Consider the following 15,946-nt stretch of genomic DNA (forward strand, 5'->3'; position numbering starts at 1 on the left):
CTTAAAAGGTGCATTTTTTTTAATGATTAAAAACTCAATGCAAGATATTTCCCCTTAATTCCGTTCTAGAGCTACCCACCTACAAACATCACCAGGCTTAGAAAAAGGTCAACAATACAGACGTCATGATTGATACAGGTCTGGTTATCAGAAATGCATTTATCTTGACTTCAACCAACGGTAGATTATTTGCTAATCAGGCATCTGTGTATAAATATATATGTGTATAAATAAACTTCTGTGTATGGTGCTGTTTGAAGGCGCGTTATCTTGAGAATGATGTTCACCAATATGTTGGGCAATAGTATCGCACTGAGCTTCAGCGTATTACAAAAAATGTTGTAGTCAATCCAATGTTTATATAAATCATATTTAAAGCTTCTACTTTTTTGTCTTCAGCTGTATAGCAAGTAAACTCCTGGAACTACTGTGGTGAATAAGTAATGATACCCTCGTTTTCTTGCCATAAATGCAGCAATTGTATTATCCTCACTGTAAGAAATTCTTTTTAAGGACTTCCATCACCAAAACCTGCAACTTTAGCTCCTATATTCTAGTATTATATTCACTTCCACAATACAGAACATGCGCAACTCGATCATAAGTACTTTTGGTGAAAACAGCAATGATCACAAAATCTTCCACCCACCACAACAACCTCCACCAAAAGCATGGTGCAATAATAAAGGAAAATCAACACCAACTCAACATCAAGATGAAATTCATCTTTATTACTGAAATATGCAGTGACAATGAAAGCCCTTGCAGAAGACAAGCTTTGCTGATGTCCCCTTTGTTTGACAAGGTCTGCAGCCAACAAAGGCTCAATGAACATTTCCATATTGGACATAAAACAATTTGCATACATTTTCTAGGTAAGGTGGGCAGGATGCTCAACATCTGCAAATAACTTTCAAGCTGGGACTCAGGACTGGGTTTCATGTGAAGTCTTGAATATAACACTTTGTCAGTTCTCAGATGCAGCTTAACTTTGGTTGGAGCACAGCTCCACAATGCTAGTCCTTTGGAAAAACACCCCCCCCCCCACTTCCTTTGCCCTGCTGAATGAGGATGCCCTCGGTTCCTTTGTCGTTTATTAGTCATTGGTATTGTTTATTGTTCCTTCTTATGTTGTCTGCTTCATTCTTCTCTCAAATGCTAAGAGCACTCTCCTTACGAGTGACAGCATGCACTATTATATACAACCATGTTTATTATTATTAATTGGCTTGCCACTCAAGACTGGTGACAAGCACACAAGCTGCAAACTTGAGCTGAACATCAAGTATGACAAGGTATCGCATAAAACCCAGCTCTGATTCCTCTTGGCTTAGCAACGCAGTTTTCAAACACAACTGCCAGCCAGGGCAGTTTAATGGATCACATTTCATTCTTCATAAAGTGAGCATAAAACTGAGCATGAAATTAGCAGAAACATAAAAATGATCGTATCACTAGGGTAGGCAGTTATAACAGAAGCCACAGTGATGGGTATTTGGCTGGTAGGCTGGCCTTATTGTTAGTTTTGGTGCTCGAAACACAGACCTGCTGGAGCACAGCTAAAAAGGTTGCTGGGCAGGGATTGGCTAGGGTTTATGCTGTGGCCGTACAGGAGCATCACAAAAAGTTTAGCCTTGCAGGGTGTATAAGGGCAGAGCTGAGACGGAATGGGATGAACAGACATGCAGCAGACAAAAGAGCAACACACGAAGCTGTGAAAAGACAGCCCCAGCCTTTACTGCCTCTGGCGACACAATGCTGGCAATTGCTCCAGCCAGTTCATTAAAATGTTGTACACTTGCTGGCTATTTCCTGCGTCCATTTGACTGTGCTGGACAAAGTTTGCTGACACTCCATAACCCCACCATTCCGTTACATCTATAAACATTTTGTTATCAAAAACACCCACAAAGTCACACACATATACACAGGTGTGATGCAGACATTCCTCTTACAGACAAGTCTATTACAAGATATAGTCTGACCACATTGTTCTTCCTTTCAATCCTCATAAATCTGCAAAAGACTTTTGTTCCCACCATTGACTAGGCAGTCTCTAACAACACACACCATTAAGTGTAATAACTAGACATTTTTAAAGCACTCGTATTCAAGAATTTTGAATCTTATGATAACATTTAATACAAAGAAAAGACATAAAATTATGAACATTAGCACCATACAGGTTAACATAAAGCATTTAAATATGCTTTGGCACAACAGGTAGGTATTTGAGTAGTTTGTTAGTGAGCAATAGACGACAGAGGAGACCTTGTGCATCAAGTGCTGATGCTTTGTATCAGCAGTCAATAGCAGAGAGCTCCTCTCATCACGGGACATAAGGCCCTCAATTAAATTAAGTATATATACCTGTAAGGCTGTTCTGAGCACAAACATATCTATGACTTCAAAAATAAGCTAAATATTTAACAACAACAAAAAAGTCACTAAAAATTGCATCGATTGTCAACTTCATAAATTCTTCAAAGTGAATTGACTTGACAGTCAAAATCTCTTTCAGCTGTATTCCTCCATTATGCTGTTTTTGTGTTTATGATTGGTTAGCTTCTCAATTGCAGATATGTCAATGATACAGAGGGCACACATGTACCCCTATAACCACCCTTCAGAAAGTTGTCAGCCTGATCACATGGCATCATCTGCAATGTCTTTGTGGCCCGAAGGAGGATGGTGAATCTGAACAGATACAGATAACTCTTCCCCAGGCAAAGGCTCTGGAACAGCAAGCGACAGTTCATCCAGCATCAACGTTGGACTGATAGTACCAGAACCTTTGCCTTTGCCCCTTGACTTTGTCTTCCTTAGATTTCTTCGCCCCTGAACTTGTGGTCGACGCCCACCAACAGCTGACGCCAGTCCAGCCGGCAGATGCCCCGCATCAGGCTCAGAGCCTGAACTGGACTCACCCAGTGGGCCACTCCCACAAAGCACTCCCCCTGGTCCTAGAGGCAGGCTGCAGGATGCTTCTCCTCTGTGCAAAGCTCTTTCCACAGGCAGCTTTAGTGGGGTGGCCTTAGGACTGTGCTTGTTATCTAGGGAAGGAAGCTTTGACTGGGCAAATGTGGGCTTCGGGGGCAGCTCTGGCTTCTTTCCTGTCAGTCTAAGACTGTCTGCTCGTTCCACACCAAAGCCTGCTACATCTGTTACATGCCTCTTGCCCGATAACCTCAAACTGTCTGCTCTTTCAACACCCACACACGAGGGTTCCCCATGCTTTCTGCTTGCCTCCCGCAAACTATCTGCCCTCCCTACAGGATATGTAAGATCTGGTGGATGTTTCCTAACTCCGCTCTGCAAGTCTGTCTTGTCTGCCACGGCTGATGCTGAATCTGGGTAGCGCGGCCTGCTTGCCACTCGCAGACTTCCAGCCCTCTCAACTCCTGTGCTTGGTGTGTCAGCAGAGTGGGCTTTTGACATGTGTTCTGCACCAGAAATGTGGACTGCATCAGTCCATGGAGTAGCGCTGAATCGTCCGCCAACGATGCTGCTCTTGCTGCGCTGATGACAGGAGCCCGGTCGCCCTGTCTTGCATTTCACATCGTAGTCCATAGCAACAGTGGGCACTGCACGCCCACCAAGAGCCTCCCACATTGCAAGACTGTCAGCACCACCATGGTGCAGTGATGGAGCGGTGCCATCCGCATGTGTGTGCATTTTGGACTCAGCATGTCTAGGTTCTGCTTCAAGGCAGATGCGAGTCCTGCTCTCATCTGCATTCATTTCTTGAAGCCTGCTTTCTCTGTCGAATGGCATTCTGTGTTGTGTGCATAAAGCCCCAGGCAGTCCTGACCTTCCCTCATTGTGTAGATTTGGAGGCAGTCTTATAGGATGCTGCAGGGGGCAAGTTGGACTATTTGGTTTCACAGAGTTACCATGACCTGATCATAGACAGACCAAAAAAATTAATCAGCATAAATACCTCGCTACTAGGTAAATGAATATCGTTGATGACTTTTTTGTATCAAGTTTATTTATTGTCCTTTACACTTCATTCAACATAAAACAGCTAAGCAGTTGTTTTCATTGAAATGGAAATTCCAAGTGCCCAAACTGACATCATTATGACTAAGTGTCAACACTTTTCCCTTCACATGACTTGGAGAGACGGGGCCAAACATATTTTGTATATGATCCTTTTACAACTGTGCACAGGATGATCCTGACATTCATGACACCCTCTAGGTCAAACTCTGAGGTCTTAAATTATGTCCCTTATCTGAATATGCGTTTTTAGAAAACCACAAGCATGTAGACTTCCGCAGGATCATCCCTGAATTTACCTTTCGATGTCATTTCTGCAACAAGATCTGTTGCCACTAAAGGAAGAGAAGTCAGTGCAGTGGGCACTGTGTTTGACAGGGAGAGAGTATCTCCTCCAGGTGCACCACCATCCGTTTCTTGGCGTCCCATTTGTAGACGCCGGAATATCTCCAACTCCAGGTGGGATCTGCAATCACCATTTCAAACTGACTTTATCTTTAAAAATTTTATCTTGCAAAACTTGTCTAGCGCAAAGTACTCCCAGTGAATCTTTTCTTGAAATTAACAATTGGTATGGATTCAATATAATGAGGGCATTTGTAAAATTCAGTCGCCTGCTTGATAAAACCGATAAAATTATAACTTTTAGTGATCTTCTCTGTATTAAGGGTTACTTTACCTGTGAACGATTATTTTAATGAACAATATCCAAAAATCCAACAAAAGTAGTCAATGCGTGCTGTGAGTGGGTGAAATCTCTTATTTGTTTTTATCACTTTTCCTGCAAACAGCTTAACAATTTTTCGAACCCTCTTGCACACATGTAATAATGACTGGTGTACCTAAGCTGCTTTCTCCTTCTCCTGGGACAGAACATGGGCTCCAATGCTGTCGAGCTTCAGCAGCTGAGCAAGGTATGGCTCATGAGCGTACAGTTTGTCTTCAATCTTCTGCACCCGTTGTTCTAGCCGACCACGTTCCTCTCCAGCCACCCCTGTTTCACATCCCTGTTCTCCTATGGCTGCAGCACTGTGTTCCTGTACCGTCTACATAAAAGACAAAATTAGCTCAAGATTACATCAACAGACTATTAAAACACAGCATGATAACTGAAATGTCCATGGATTCATACGTTTTAAACAGTTTCCACTGTAAACAGAATGTAAAAAAGAGAAAGTAACCATGTAATAACAAAGTTATCTGCAAGCATATCCTTTATTCCTTAAATAAATGCAATGGTTATGATGGCCGTTTGGGGATTTACCCAGTATCATCTATTTCATTCAGACAACAAACTTACACTAGGCATGCCCTGCAATAAACTGGAGAGAGATTTCACCTCTGACTCTCCTGAAGAAATACCATCATCTCCATTGGCATGTGACTGGTCAGAGTCAGTCAGGTATCCTGTAGGTTTCTCTGGCAGGTTAGTGGTACCAGCCAGTGCATTCATACGGAACAACAACTCCTCAACCTGGTATTCAAACTCTGCCAGTGTGCACTCCTGTGGCAGAAAGGTAAACACAATTTAAAAAAAAAAAGGAACAAAAGATTAGAGGACAATTCTCATGTTAGCTTTTTATATTTCCTTTTCATTTCCCCCAATTTATAAGAGCACTTACTGGTGGCAGATCAACCTGGGGTTCATGAACAGGAATCACCAGTCTGTCACTGAATAAAAAGGTCATCCACTGCCGGCAGTAGTCAGTCAGATCCTTACAGCTAATTACAACAACCTCAGTGCTCTTGTACACACGAAGTCGATGTGTAAACACAGCCACTGCCTGAAAACAGAGTGGGATATCTTTTGGGAATGTTCTCACATACAGACATTCCTACTACTTCTTCCAACTTGTCATTTGTAAACAGACTATGATATTTCATGGGTCTAGGAAAGATAGCTCTATACCACATCAGTAAGGATTCACACTTGCCTCAAGTAGAACATTTAGAAAACCTACATTTACAGACAGCAGCCACACATATACAGCCTGGTAACATGTTTGTAACCTGATGTGGTCAAAGCAAACAGTTTAGTGAAAATGGCTGTTTCTCTTAATTTTGAGATGGATAAGATGCAAAGCACCAACAATATTTGCACTATAGTAATATTTGCATACGTTGAACACAAAAGTTCCTTACATATGATATGATCAGTCCACTTCCAATGAGAGAGAAGAATCAGTGAAAACACGGAGTACCACATGGATATTTCAAGGGGAAGCTCCTGTTGCTGGTAGAAGCCTGTTGCCAAGGCAACCACTGTGCAGGAAGCAGACCAGAAACTGCGCATGCCGTAAGTGAAGGCTCCAAAGACAGCAGTGCCAAGGGCAGAGAATGCCATGACTATGCCAAAAAAAAGCAACTGAAAAGAAAGATAATTCATTCAATACATATTTCTTGACTTATTAAATGTAAACTCTAGTCAGCTATTAAAAAGAGAAAAAAAAAAAAATACTAAAGAGAAGATTAAAAATAAATGTGATCAGTTGTTTCAGGATCACAAATGCACTTAGGTAACAATCCACATTCGGTTCACAATCACAGGCTCAATACTACTCTCTGCCAACATTCAACTTACACACATAAGAAGAACTTCTCGTCGCACTCGTCTGTACACTGCTGTAAACTTGGCCATTGGTGACCAGTACTGCATCAGGCACAATCCCTTCGTTATTACCACCAGAAACACTAGCATTCCCACCAGGGACCGCATCAACTATGGAATAGAAAAATAAAACATAAATATTATGATATAAAGTTTGAAATCACTGGGCCCTGGAAACATGTCCACACTATGTGGGTAGGTCTAAGTTTATCAAAGCTCTCTCTGCATGCAATAGATGCCTACACTAGTTAAGTACTGTACCATGCAGTCAGGCAACCATTTCAACATCTACCCTTTAATAATTTGGTATACAATGTAACATAACATTTATCTTTTAGTAATCTAGTTTATGATGTAACATTTAAAAGTATAAAAGTAAACTGCTCTCTCACCTCATCCCACATCGTAATGAAGGCAAGTGACACAAAGTGCTCAAAGAATGAACTTCGCATGTATTCCAGCATATCTGACACCAGCAAAAACCGGTATATGTAGCAGGCCACAAATGTCATGGAAACCAAGCAAAGCGCCATCTGCAAACAGAATGATCGTTCCATGTTACATTCCAGACCAAAGCAAACTATTTTAATGAGGCAGTTATTCAACAAAAAACTCTTTAAGCCAGAAACAAATGAATTCATAGATATCCCTATTTCAAGATTATATATTTTCCTAAGCCTGCTTATGTGTAAAAATATTCAGGTCTTTGAAAGTGGGGAACTGACTCAAGGAACAAAAAGTGTCTTTAGACAAAGAACATACATGTGTGTAGTTCCATGGCCACAGGAAATACTGGCGCCCCTGCTCCACAATGGCTGCTAGTTGTCTTTGCAGGCAAACCAGTGCCACCAGTATGAACAGCAGCTGCAGATAGAAATGCAACAACTGGAGGAACATGGGAAGAGCAAGGTATGCAAAATCTTCAAACTAAGAACGATTAAAAGAGCATGCAACAACAACAGTCAGTACATGTAGTCAGTCTCCGTAGTGCTGCTGTCAACATAATAGTTGCTCCAGGTGGATGCTGTTATGCATTATCATCACAGCATCACCAGTGTTATCAGTTATGACCTCCCTACAATCTTTGGCTAACTTTCTCAATTCAATTGTTTGCTGCATTTTGGGCATCCATTACTACTCAATGAGATGTCTTTTTATATCCTCTGACCCTTTCCCCTTTTTGTCAGCATGCTAGGATAGCTGCTTTATAACACACTGGAATTCATCTAACAATTCTGCACAGTTCTAGCTCAGTAAATGACATTTGAAAAACATGCAGTTTTTTCCTAGTTTAAAAAATGCAAACAAACCTACCTCGCATGCTAACACACAGTTGTCCCAAGCTGTAATGTAACGGAACAAACAGGTGGACATAATCTTGAAGGAAGGGACGCACTCCCAGTGACTGGTAATTCAAGCAGAAACACCACAGAGCTGCAACATTTCACGATGAGTTATTTTCTCTCTTGGTGCATATTCTAGCCATTTCAATTTTAAGCATTCAATTCCTTACAGTCTCATGTAAATCAATGGCAACTGAACATAACATTTATTGGATAAGCCATTTGTTGCAATTACCCATAGGATGCTGCAAGACATAATGAATGGGTCTGCCTATGGTCACAACAGTAACTAACACAGTAAACCTAACTACTTACCTGAAGAGATTGAGTGGTACATTAAGCACTGTCAGCTCCACCACTACAGCCCGTGTCCTCTCATCCAGCCAACCATTTGAAGCAAGATTCTTTAAGTGAGCATGAGCCTCTTCTTTGCTGCCACAGAGAATAAATCAAAATCCACTTTAGAACAGACCCACAGCTGGAAAATCAAAGTTAGAACATAAACCTTTTTCTTTTAAAAAGAATAAAAATAAAAAATGGTAAAGAAAAAGAAATCGTATGCCATCTAACAGTGGAGTTAAAAAAGGAAAACAAAAAGTTCTGATCACAACAAAATGATAAATAATTTTTTTTGTGCATGCTGAAAAGGTGTGTTCAGGAACGTAGCATTGTGTTCTTACCTGGAATGGTTGAAGTGGACTGAATACCCTCCTGCCTCATATACTCCAAGATGTCCCCATGTCAGACTACCTCCAGGGGGAGCTGGTGACCACTGGTGAGTATCTTTGCTGGCATGGAGCTGCTTGTGTCTGGGATGACACAATGCATAGTCTGGCAGATATGGCACAGAGCGACAAGGCAGAGGTTGTTCTCGCAACTGACGAATGTGTGGCTGGCCAATGAGGAAGTAGCTGTAATCTAATCCACCCTAAAACAAAGAAGGAAAAAAAGTTTCAGCAGTGACTTTCTGTGGATTCTAAAACAAAGATTTTCTCCCAATGACTGATGGGGAGCAGTATCTCAAATACCCACAAAACACCACTTTTCAACCTAACATTAAATGTAGTTTAGTTCTGTTAACAGCAGCCCTGAATAACAAACAAATTGTTCATGCGATTGTACCATGTGATCTAAACTGCTGAATAAAAGTGATTCAACATTATGCATCATCATTCTGCAATGCATGCTGCTTGTACCTAAAAGTATTTCATACCTTGTTGGCAAGTCCAGGTGATGAATAGGTGCCATACAGCCCTTCTAGTAAAGACCCTTGGGCCCACTGGTACCAATCTTTTATAGAGGTAATCGTATGGAATGCTTGCGGCCGAGTTCTGTGAGAGAACAGAAGCCTTCAATGTTAGCATTTAAAGCTATGACTGTTCAGCAGAAGCACACACAAATTTTAAGAAAAAAATTGAGAGGAATGTTGCACTGAAGTTCAATGCCTCTTATTTCATAATTATTAATTTTATTTAATATGCCTTGTATTATAGAAATTAACACTCCCAAGAAGATCATACAGCCTGTAGATAAATTCTACTGTCTGCGTTTAGTGGTCTAGTGGATAACATTCATGAAACACTTAAAATTATAAGGTCATAAAGAAACTTTCCCCAGGAGAAAGATTCAAGAACTGAAATCTTACTTGAGAAACAAGGCTTCCAGAGAGGAATTCAGTAAGTAATGGGAAGAGAGGTCCTTGCCGTATGCCATGACACACACCAGCGTGAACATGGCTACAAACATGGTGAATTCCCTGTTGACAACATAATGGACACTTTTAAAGCACTGGTCAGTACTTGTTACTCTTCGGCTATAAATATGTCCATGATCGTTTTATAACTTCGCTTTCTTTCAGTGTGAAGGTACTTCATACATGACAATGACAAAGCTTCATACATGACAATGACAAAGCTTCATACATGACAATGAATTGCAGTACATCTTGTGTTTGACTTCTCACAATGTGACAATTACCATATTTTATGGACAGGTTAAATCTGATGTGTGCACAACAGCAGTGCTGAGCTACAAAAAATGCTAACCCCTCTCTAAAAAGGTTACCAGACCCTGACGCCTGTTAAAAATGAAATGACTGACCTAAGAAAGCCAGCAGCTTTTTCTCTTTCATTATCCTTTTACGTGACTCCTGCAATCGCTTTTCTTGGGGTGGTCGGGAGAAGCGCAGGTAGCGAGACCTCTGTCTGGCACGCACTCCCTGCCAAAGTCAAAACCATCAGAAACTGTTAAAATAATGATCCCAATTTGATACAAAACCTCTTCTCCTGAATCAAAGGATCAATAAGGTCAAGGATTGACTCTGAGCAACACAGTCATTGCTGTTTACATAAAACCGCATTACAAGGCATCTTTATTAGCAGACTGCCCGCAGACCAGTATATAATTCATTCATGATAAAAAATCCAGCATGGCAAATGGCCATTTAAGCATTAATCCTATGCCATTATGTTTGCCCCATCACTGCAGACTTTTTCTGCTCCTGCCTAAGACGCTCACTCTCTCAAATTCGTCCTCTGAACTGTCCAGTGCTTGCTTCTGGTGGCTGTGCCAAATTTCAATTCCCTCCCTTGCCTCTTCTTCATCTTCATAATAATCCAGCTTTGCAGGGTTCTCACAGTTACGTATGGCCACATAAATGGCGGTCAAGATAATCTGAAACAAACCACATTAAACTAGCTTTTTGTGTGGGAAAAAATTTGCATGAGCTTAAGAAGTCAAAAAATTTTATATAGAAATGTATACATTAAGACTGCGGTTTCTAAATGTTTTGCCCCACCCATACAACATAAGCTGCTTAATGTGTTTCCCTCTGGCCACAACTCCCTTTCTCTCTTTCAGAATGTGAGGCTGATGTCGATGTTTATATCATTTGTTACAAACTCTGCTGTCTTTCCACAATACTGACCAATATCACACTAACTCAGCCTAGGGTCTGAGATCTTCAGTGTGATTAATGCTCACCCAGAATGGCTGGGCCAGGAAGACACAGATTGTGAAGCTGAAGTAGAGAGACTGCAGCCACTGCATGCTTTTCACAGGTCCAAATCTGCAAAAGCAAAAAGTTCCACCAAAAAAGTCAGAGCAAAAGCTAAATGGAGGAAATCTGTCTTCTGTGATCTCTGTGGATGCCTGTTTATGTCTAAGAAAGTATATACAACGATTCTGCACTACAGCACAAGAAATAGTAATGAGAAACCAACCTGAAACCATACAGGATTGTGATGGTCCCACTGCCAGCACATACCAGGCGCACAGTATGAAAGCCAAATATCGACACCAGCTCGGTAAGTAGATTCTTCGTCCATTCCTCTCCCTGTGAGCTGCAAGTCACCACAATTATAGCATAATGTAGATTGCAGACACAAGACTATTAACACTACACAGTACTGAAGACACAACAGGACAGGGCAGGTACAGGCACCACTAAAGATGACAGTATAAACAGCACAGTAATAATATAAGTACTTTACATCCAACTATTCACAGCACAAATACCCTAATCTGAAATTTAAATCAAATATATTCTGCACTCTACAGACAACAAGAATTATTCTCTCTTTCTCATCAAATTAGTATTATCAACTTCAGCAAAAAGCAAAACAAATACCGATAGGAGAATGTCCATCAGAACTGGTGTCAGAGGTTGCTTTGATACGGTTTCGTTCGGCTGTGACTTGGCTGACAGCATCTTCAAAGCCACTGGATGCCTGGTCTGTCTCATCACCTGCAGAACAAAACCATCAATCATGGTCTTCAAATATTTCCAAGATTGAGCATGACACACAGTTGCTACAGTGCACATGTGCTAATATTCTACCTTTTGAAAGCACCAAAAACAACATTGTGGTGAATGGCAGTTAAGGAATAATTGCACTAAAAATGCCTCTGTGATCCAGTTTGATTATTCTTCATAAAGAGGAACATGTAAAGGTGTTTTCATACCTGCATGGAGGGTTTGCTGCACAGGCTGGGTGGGGCATGGTTGGGTGGGAGGTTGTGCGTTGTTCTTGACACTGATGGCAGAGGATTGGGAAGGCTGTTGGCGCTTGACCCACTGCCGCTGTGCCCAGCCTTGGATGGACTGCCAGTTGAGAATAGACTGATCCAGAAGGGAGTAGGTTACACTTGGAGACGACACGGCTACATCTTCACCCACACCGTTTCCCAGTCCACCACCTGAGGCAGTCAGGGTGGTTGTGGTGCCCAAGGTAGTGTTTCTGGTACTGCTGTCACCCCTGTGGCCGCAACTTGTATGACTGACCTACACAAGATGTATGAAAGTTATTCTAACCCTTGTAACCAATTAAAATCCAAAGAACCAGAATAAATGAAGCTTAAAATATGAAATGATGAAAGGTCAAGCAACTCTTTGGACACTCATGAATAGCAGTAAAATCCTTGAATGTACACTAACATGTCAAATCATTAATGTTTACTCCTAAGGCTTTCAACTGGGAGTCTCAAGAGCAAAAAGCATAAATTGATGACACATTGTCTGTAAAAGAAACACGACTCACGCGGCTGCAACGGAACAGAAAAGCCAAGAAGAGGCTGAATGGAAGGACAATACAGCAACAAATTCCTCCGACAGCTGCAGTCTGCCAGGAAACATCCAACAGCCCAAATTCTCCACGTCTCTGCAAACAAGTCATCCACAACACTTCAAAATACCACCATTGTCACGGCCTATCTAATATGCCTTAAAAAACAGCTTCCCCCTCCTGCAAAATTTTTTTTTAGCGGCATAAAGATAATTACATAATAAAAGTTAAGTTGATATTATAGGATATGGGGACGCTGAGGCAATGTCAAGATCACGAGGCAGGGAACAACAATTAAACATGCGCACAATTACATGCAACCATGCTGACCTGTTCTGGCTGGTGCTGATACCATGTGGCATTCAGTGCCATATATGACAGGAGCACTGTCAGACAGCAGGTCAAGCGCTGCACATGTGTGAAGCAACTGTGTGGAGGACAGGTGGCTACTGAAGCCCACAGATGAAAGTCCCACATGTACTGGCAGCCTTTGATGAGAACAGTCTAGCAGCAGGGAGACAAAAGATTTGAGACACATTAGCCCCTTTTTAAGCTTTCGCAATATGATCTCAGTCTTTGTTCAAATCATTTCTAAAAATACAAGACTGGTATGGTTTCTGAGACTTTCACAAGTACAGGGACTAAATATTAAAATAATAAAAAATTACATCAAAGTAATTTAATAATGCAACAAAAATATTCCTTATTAATGTATATGTCTGTGACTTGATATCTGAGGCCACTATAATAAAAACTAAAAAGATAAAGGCCATGAGTTAATACCTGCATAAATCCAACATTGCCCTCTATAGCAACAAATTCTCTCTCTACACGTCCATCTCCTTCATCCACTGCAAACCACGAGTTGCACAGGAAATAGTATACTTTTCCTGTAGTAAGAAAAAAAAAACAATCCTAAGAAGGTGTAAGCATTAGCACAATCAGTAAAAAAACCCCATCCTTGTAAGCATATTAGCACATCAGTGGTAAATGAAAACCAACTCCTTTCTTTTATATATCCGCCAGTTACCCGCCATTGAGGTGTACATGTGCATTAAAACATACCAGCTTTTTTTTCGTTTAATGCCCTTTTTTTTTAAAAAAACCTTCTTTAAACAGGTAAGCACAGGGAAGAAACGTATTATTACCACTATTGAGATCTCTGACCAAAATCTGTGACAGAAACCACCTTGGAGCAGGCCCGGCGTTGTTGTGCCACAACTGAACTTTGACAATTCTACCTAGGCTGTCTGGCAACCTGCAATGATAGAGGTTTATGAACAAATGCTTATAAATACAAAGAATAGTAACGATCTTTTATTATAAAGGGTCCTATTTACCTTTTATTTTCCAATTTGTTACAACTAAATCTTTCTGAAAGTATATTCAGTCATAAAAACTTACGTCAAGAGAAAGCGGTCGCGAGAATTGCTTTCAAACACTGGTCTGTCATCATCGCTGATGAGCTCACGTGTCTCCGACATCCCATACTCTCCATGTAGAATGATGCTTATCTGAAATCACAATCTCTTCATGAGTATCTCCCAAATAAAAAGCCACTATGCAGCAAAGCACACAGGAGGAACTCAAGTTTCCTCATGGAACTAAAAGGAGAATGACTGTAACAAAACTTTTAACAGACACACAGATACATTTTAAGGAAAAACAATTAAGCTGGACAAGTCAGTTTTAACCATATTTTTAAAGGTTTATTTATGTACTGCCAAACTGCAGGTCTGTCAGCAAGAATAAAATCAGAGTCTCAGTTCAAGGAAAAACATTAAATTGGGCTGAGATGCTCAGGTAAAGCTTTTAAGTTAACTAATCAATATAAAGTGATGGTCAAGAATTATTGTAAAGTCTTTTTTGTCACACATATTGACCAGCAGTGTGGCACCACCCACCTTGGCTGTGGTTGGACCACTCTGACGCAGACCAGTGTGAATGATCACTTCATAAAGTTGAGTGTCTGTGACATTGTTGTCTGCCAGACACACCAGATGGCCTTTCCCTGCATCATGCCTGTCTGCTCTCCAGGCAACCACCAACAACATAGTGTACACCGCCACCACGACGCTCACCAGCACCACCACACAGGATTCTTGTGAAGACTGTAACAGTTGTGGCCATAACTCTTACTTAGTATTACAATCATATAAGTCTTGATGACAAATTTATGTTATCCACAGACGTGGTGATGTAAGGCGAAAATATATTTGATTTGCTACAAATAAAAAAAAAAACTTATAAGAAACCTTATTCTTGAAATGTATCCAGCAACATGTTCCAAAAATTTAAATACCATCAATTCCAAATTTCAAACGGAGGATGGCTACTCTTAATGCAAGTGATCATTCAAATGACTTCCACAGATTACTAACACTGATAACCCTGTCTAGGGGCAACAGAATGAAGTGAAAATCATAAACATATGGCTTATTTAAAAAAAAAAAAGAACTGCCAACCTTAAATCTGTAGACCACACATTTGCACATTAAGAAAAATACAAAACAAGGAGAATACACCATTTTAAAATGTCATAGTTGTGCATCTCATAAACAAGATGTTACACTGAAACTAAACACTCATTTCTCCTAACATACCTGAAGAAGCATTCCACATCCGCAAAACTGAGGTCATTGGGGATCAACTCAAAGTGACTCCCAAATGAGGTTAAATGAGTGCAGCTGCACATAAATAATGTCATCAAAAGATATTTTGAAAAAATTGCTTGTTACACTAGTTTTCTCATAATAAAAAAATAAAACTGACAAGGCAATACAAAATTCAGTGACATCTGGGGAGTGCAACCAAGCAAGATCCTTGATCAACTGATAAAATGCCAACAAGTTTGTAAGTTTGGCAAAGAGAGAACTACCTGCATTGTGCAGCCTGCGGCGTTGTTGTGGCCATCGGCTGACACCCGGTACTGCTCCACTGACTTTCAGACTCATTCCAGAAAAGACAGGTGCTAAACCACGCACTGAAGGCATAATGTCGCATGGTCACTTCTGTTTTACGGTGGCGGCCAGAGTTGAGAGAAGTTTCCACAAGTCCCAGGTAAAATGTTCCTGTGCCTGAAATAACAGACACACAGCCTGCCAGAGACTAGTTATGATCTGATGGACTCCTACTGATCGTGTACACAGGGGTTTACTCTATGCATTGCTGCTGCAATATCTGACCGTGGACTTTAAACCTATTTATGCCTTATGTTCCATTTCCAGAGCAAAATAAATTTTCTCTTCAAAATTTTATTCTGTGAATATCTGTAGGTCACATAAATGAATTTCACGCACAAATTAAAAAATTTCAACCTCTGACAATAAATGGGTGAAGCCTATTTTTAGCTCTGTGCCAACAGTCCACATTTAATGGATCTTTAAAATCATTTTTATTTTATTGGAGATTTCCATCTTTTGTTATAAAAA

General features: G+C 40.7%; 1 protein-coding gene across 3 annotated transcripts; it reads right to left on the minus strand.

Moving 5' to 3' along the window:
* Positions 1 to 710: 710 nt before the first annotated feature.
* On the minus strand, positions 711 to 15,535 carry LOC112563622 (polycystic kidney disease 1 like 1-like). Of its 3 annotated transcripts, XM_025237793.1 has the most exons (23): positions 15,394 to 15,535; positions 15,119 to 15,202; positions 14,420 to 14,626; positions 13,920 to 14,029; positions 13,664 to 13,773; positions 13,299 to 13,405; positions 12,846 to 13,019; positions 12,492 to 12,611; positions 11,917 to 12,235; positions 11,582 to 11,698; positions 11,175 to 11,294; positions 10,936 to 11,020; positions 10,471 to 10,626; positions 10,054 to 10,171; positions 9,599 to 9,709; positions 9,167 to 9,284; positions 8,634 to 8,881; positions 8,269 to 8,385; positions 7,925 to 8,044; positions 7,373 to 7,474; positions 7,003 to 7,143; positions 6,584 to 6,721; positions 6,248 to 6,367 (listed from the first exon to the last, which is right to left on the minus strand). In XM_025237793.1, the coding sequence occupies exons 2-12, from the start codon at positions 15,128 to 15,130 to the stop codon at positions 11,007 to 11,009; spliced, it is 1,410 nt and encodes a 469-aa protein (XP_025093578.1). In that variant the 5' UTR covers positions 15,131 to 15,202; positions 15,394 to 15,535; the 3' UTR covers positions 6,248 to 6,367; positions 6,584 to 6,721; positions 7,003 to 7,143; positions 7,373 to 7,474; positions 7,925 to 8,044; positions 8,269 to 8,385; positions 8,634 to 8,881; positions 9,167 to 9,284; positions 9,599 to 9,709; positions 10,054 to 10,171; positions 10,471 to 10,626; positions 10,936 to 11,006. The 3 variants fall into 3 exon arrangements, with proteins under 3 accessions (XP_025093576.1, XP_025093577.1, XP_025093578.1); XM_025237791.1 differs by lacking the exons at positions 10,936 to 11,020; positions 11,175 to 11,294; positions 11,582 to 11,698; ... (7 more) ...; positions 15,119 to 15,202; positions 15,394 to 15,535 and adding exons at positions 711 to 3,899; positions 4,302 to 4,468; positions 4,845 to 5,048; positions 5,342 to 5,506; positions 5,625 to 5,786 and having other exon boundaries at positions 6,145 to 6,367; positions 10,471 to 10,621; XM_025237792.1 differs by lacking the exons at positions 10,936 to 11,020; positions 11,175 to 11,294; positions 11,582 to 11,698; ... (7 more) ...; positions 15,119 to 15,202; positions 15,394 to 15,535 and adding exons at positions 711 to 3,899; positions 4,302 to 4,468; positions 4,845 to 5,048; positions 5,303 to 5,506; positions 5,625 to 5,786 and having other exon boundaries at positions 6,145 to 6,367; positions 10,471 to 10,621.
* Positions 15,536 to 15,946: the final 411 nt, after the last annotated feature.

The sequence above is a fragment of the Pomacea canaliculata genome, linkage group LG5 (genome assembly GCF_003073045.1).
Source record: "Pomacea canaliculata isolate SZHN2017 linkage group LG5, ASM307304v1, whole genome shotgun sequence".
Taxonomy (NCBI): domain Eukaryota; kingdom Metazoa; phylum Mollusca; class Gastropoda; order Architaenioglossa; family Ampullariidae; genus Pomacea; species Pomacea canaliculata.

Excerpts from the sequence above, each read along its gene's own strand:
- LOC112563622 (XM_025237791.1), bottom strand. The coding sequence starts at position 4,879 with ATGTTCTGTCCCAGGAGAAGGAGAAAGCAGCTTAG. Across the intron at positions 4,469-4,844 it reads AGAAGGAGAAAGCAGCTTAG|ATCCCACCTGGAGTTGGAGA; the intron begins GTACACCAGTCA and ends TGGTGATTGCAG. Across the intron at positions 3,900-4,301 it reads TGCAGAAATGACATCGAAAG|GTCATGGTAACTCTGTGAAA; the intron begins GTAAATTCAGGG and ends GTCTATGATCAG.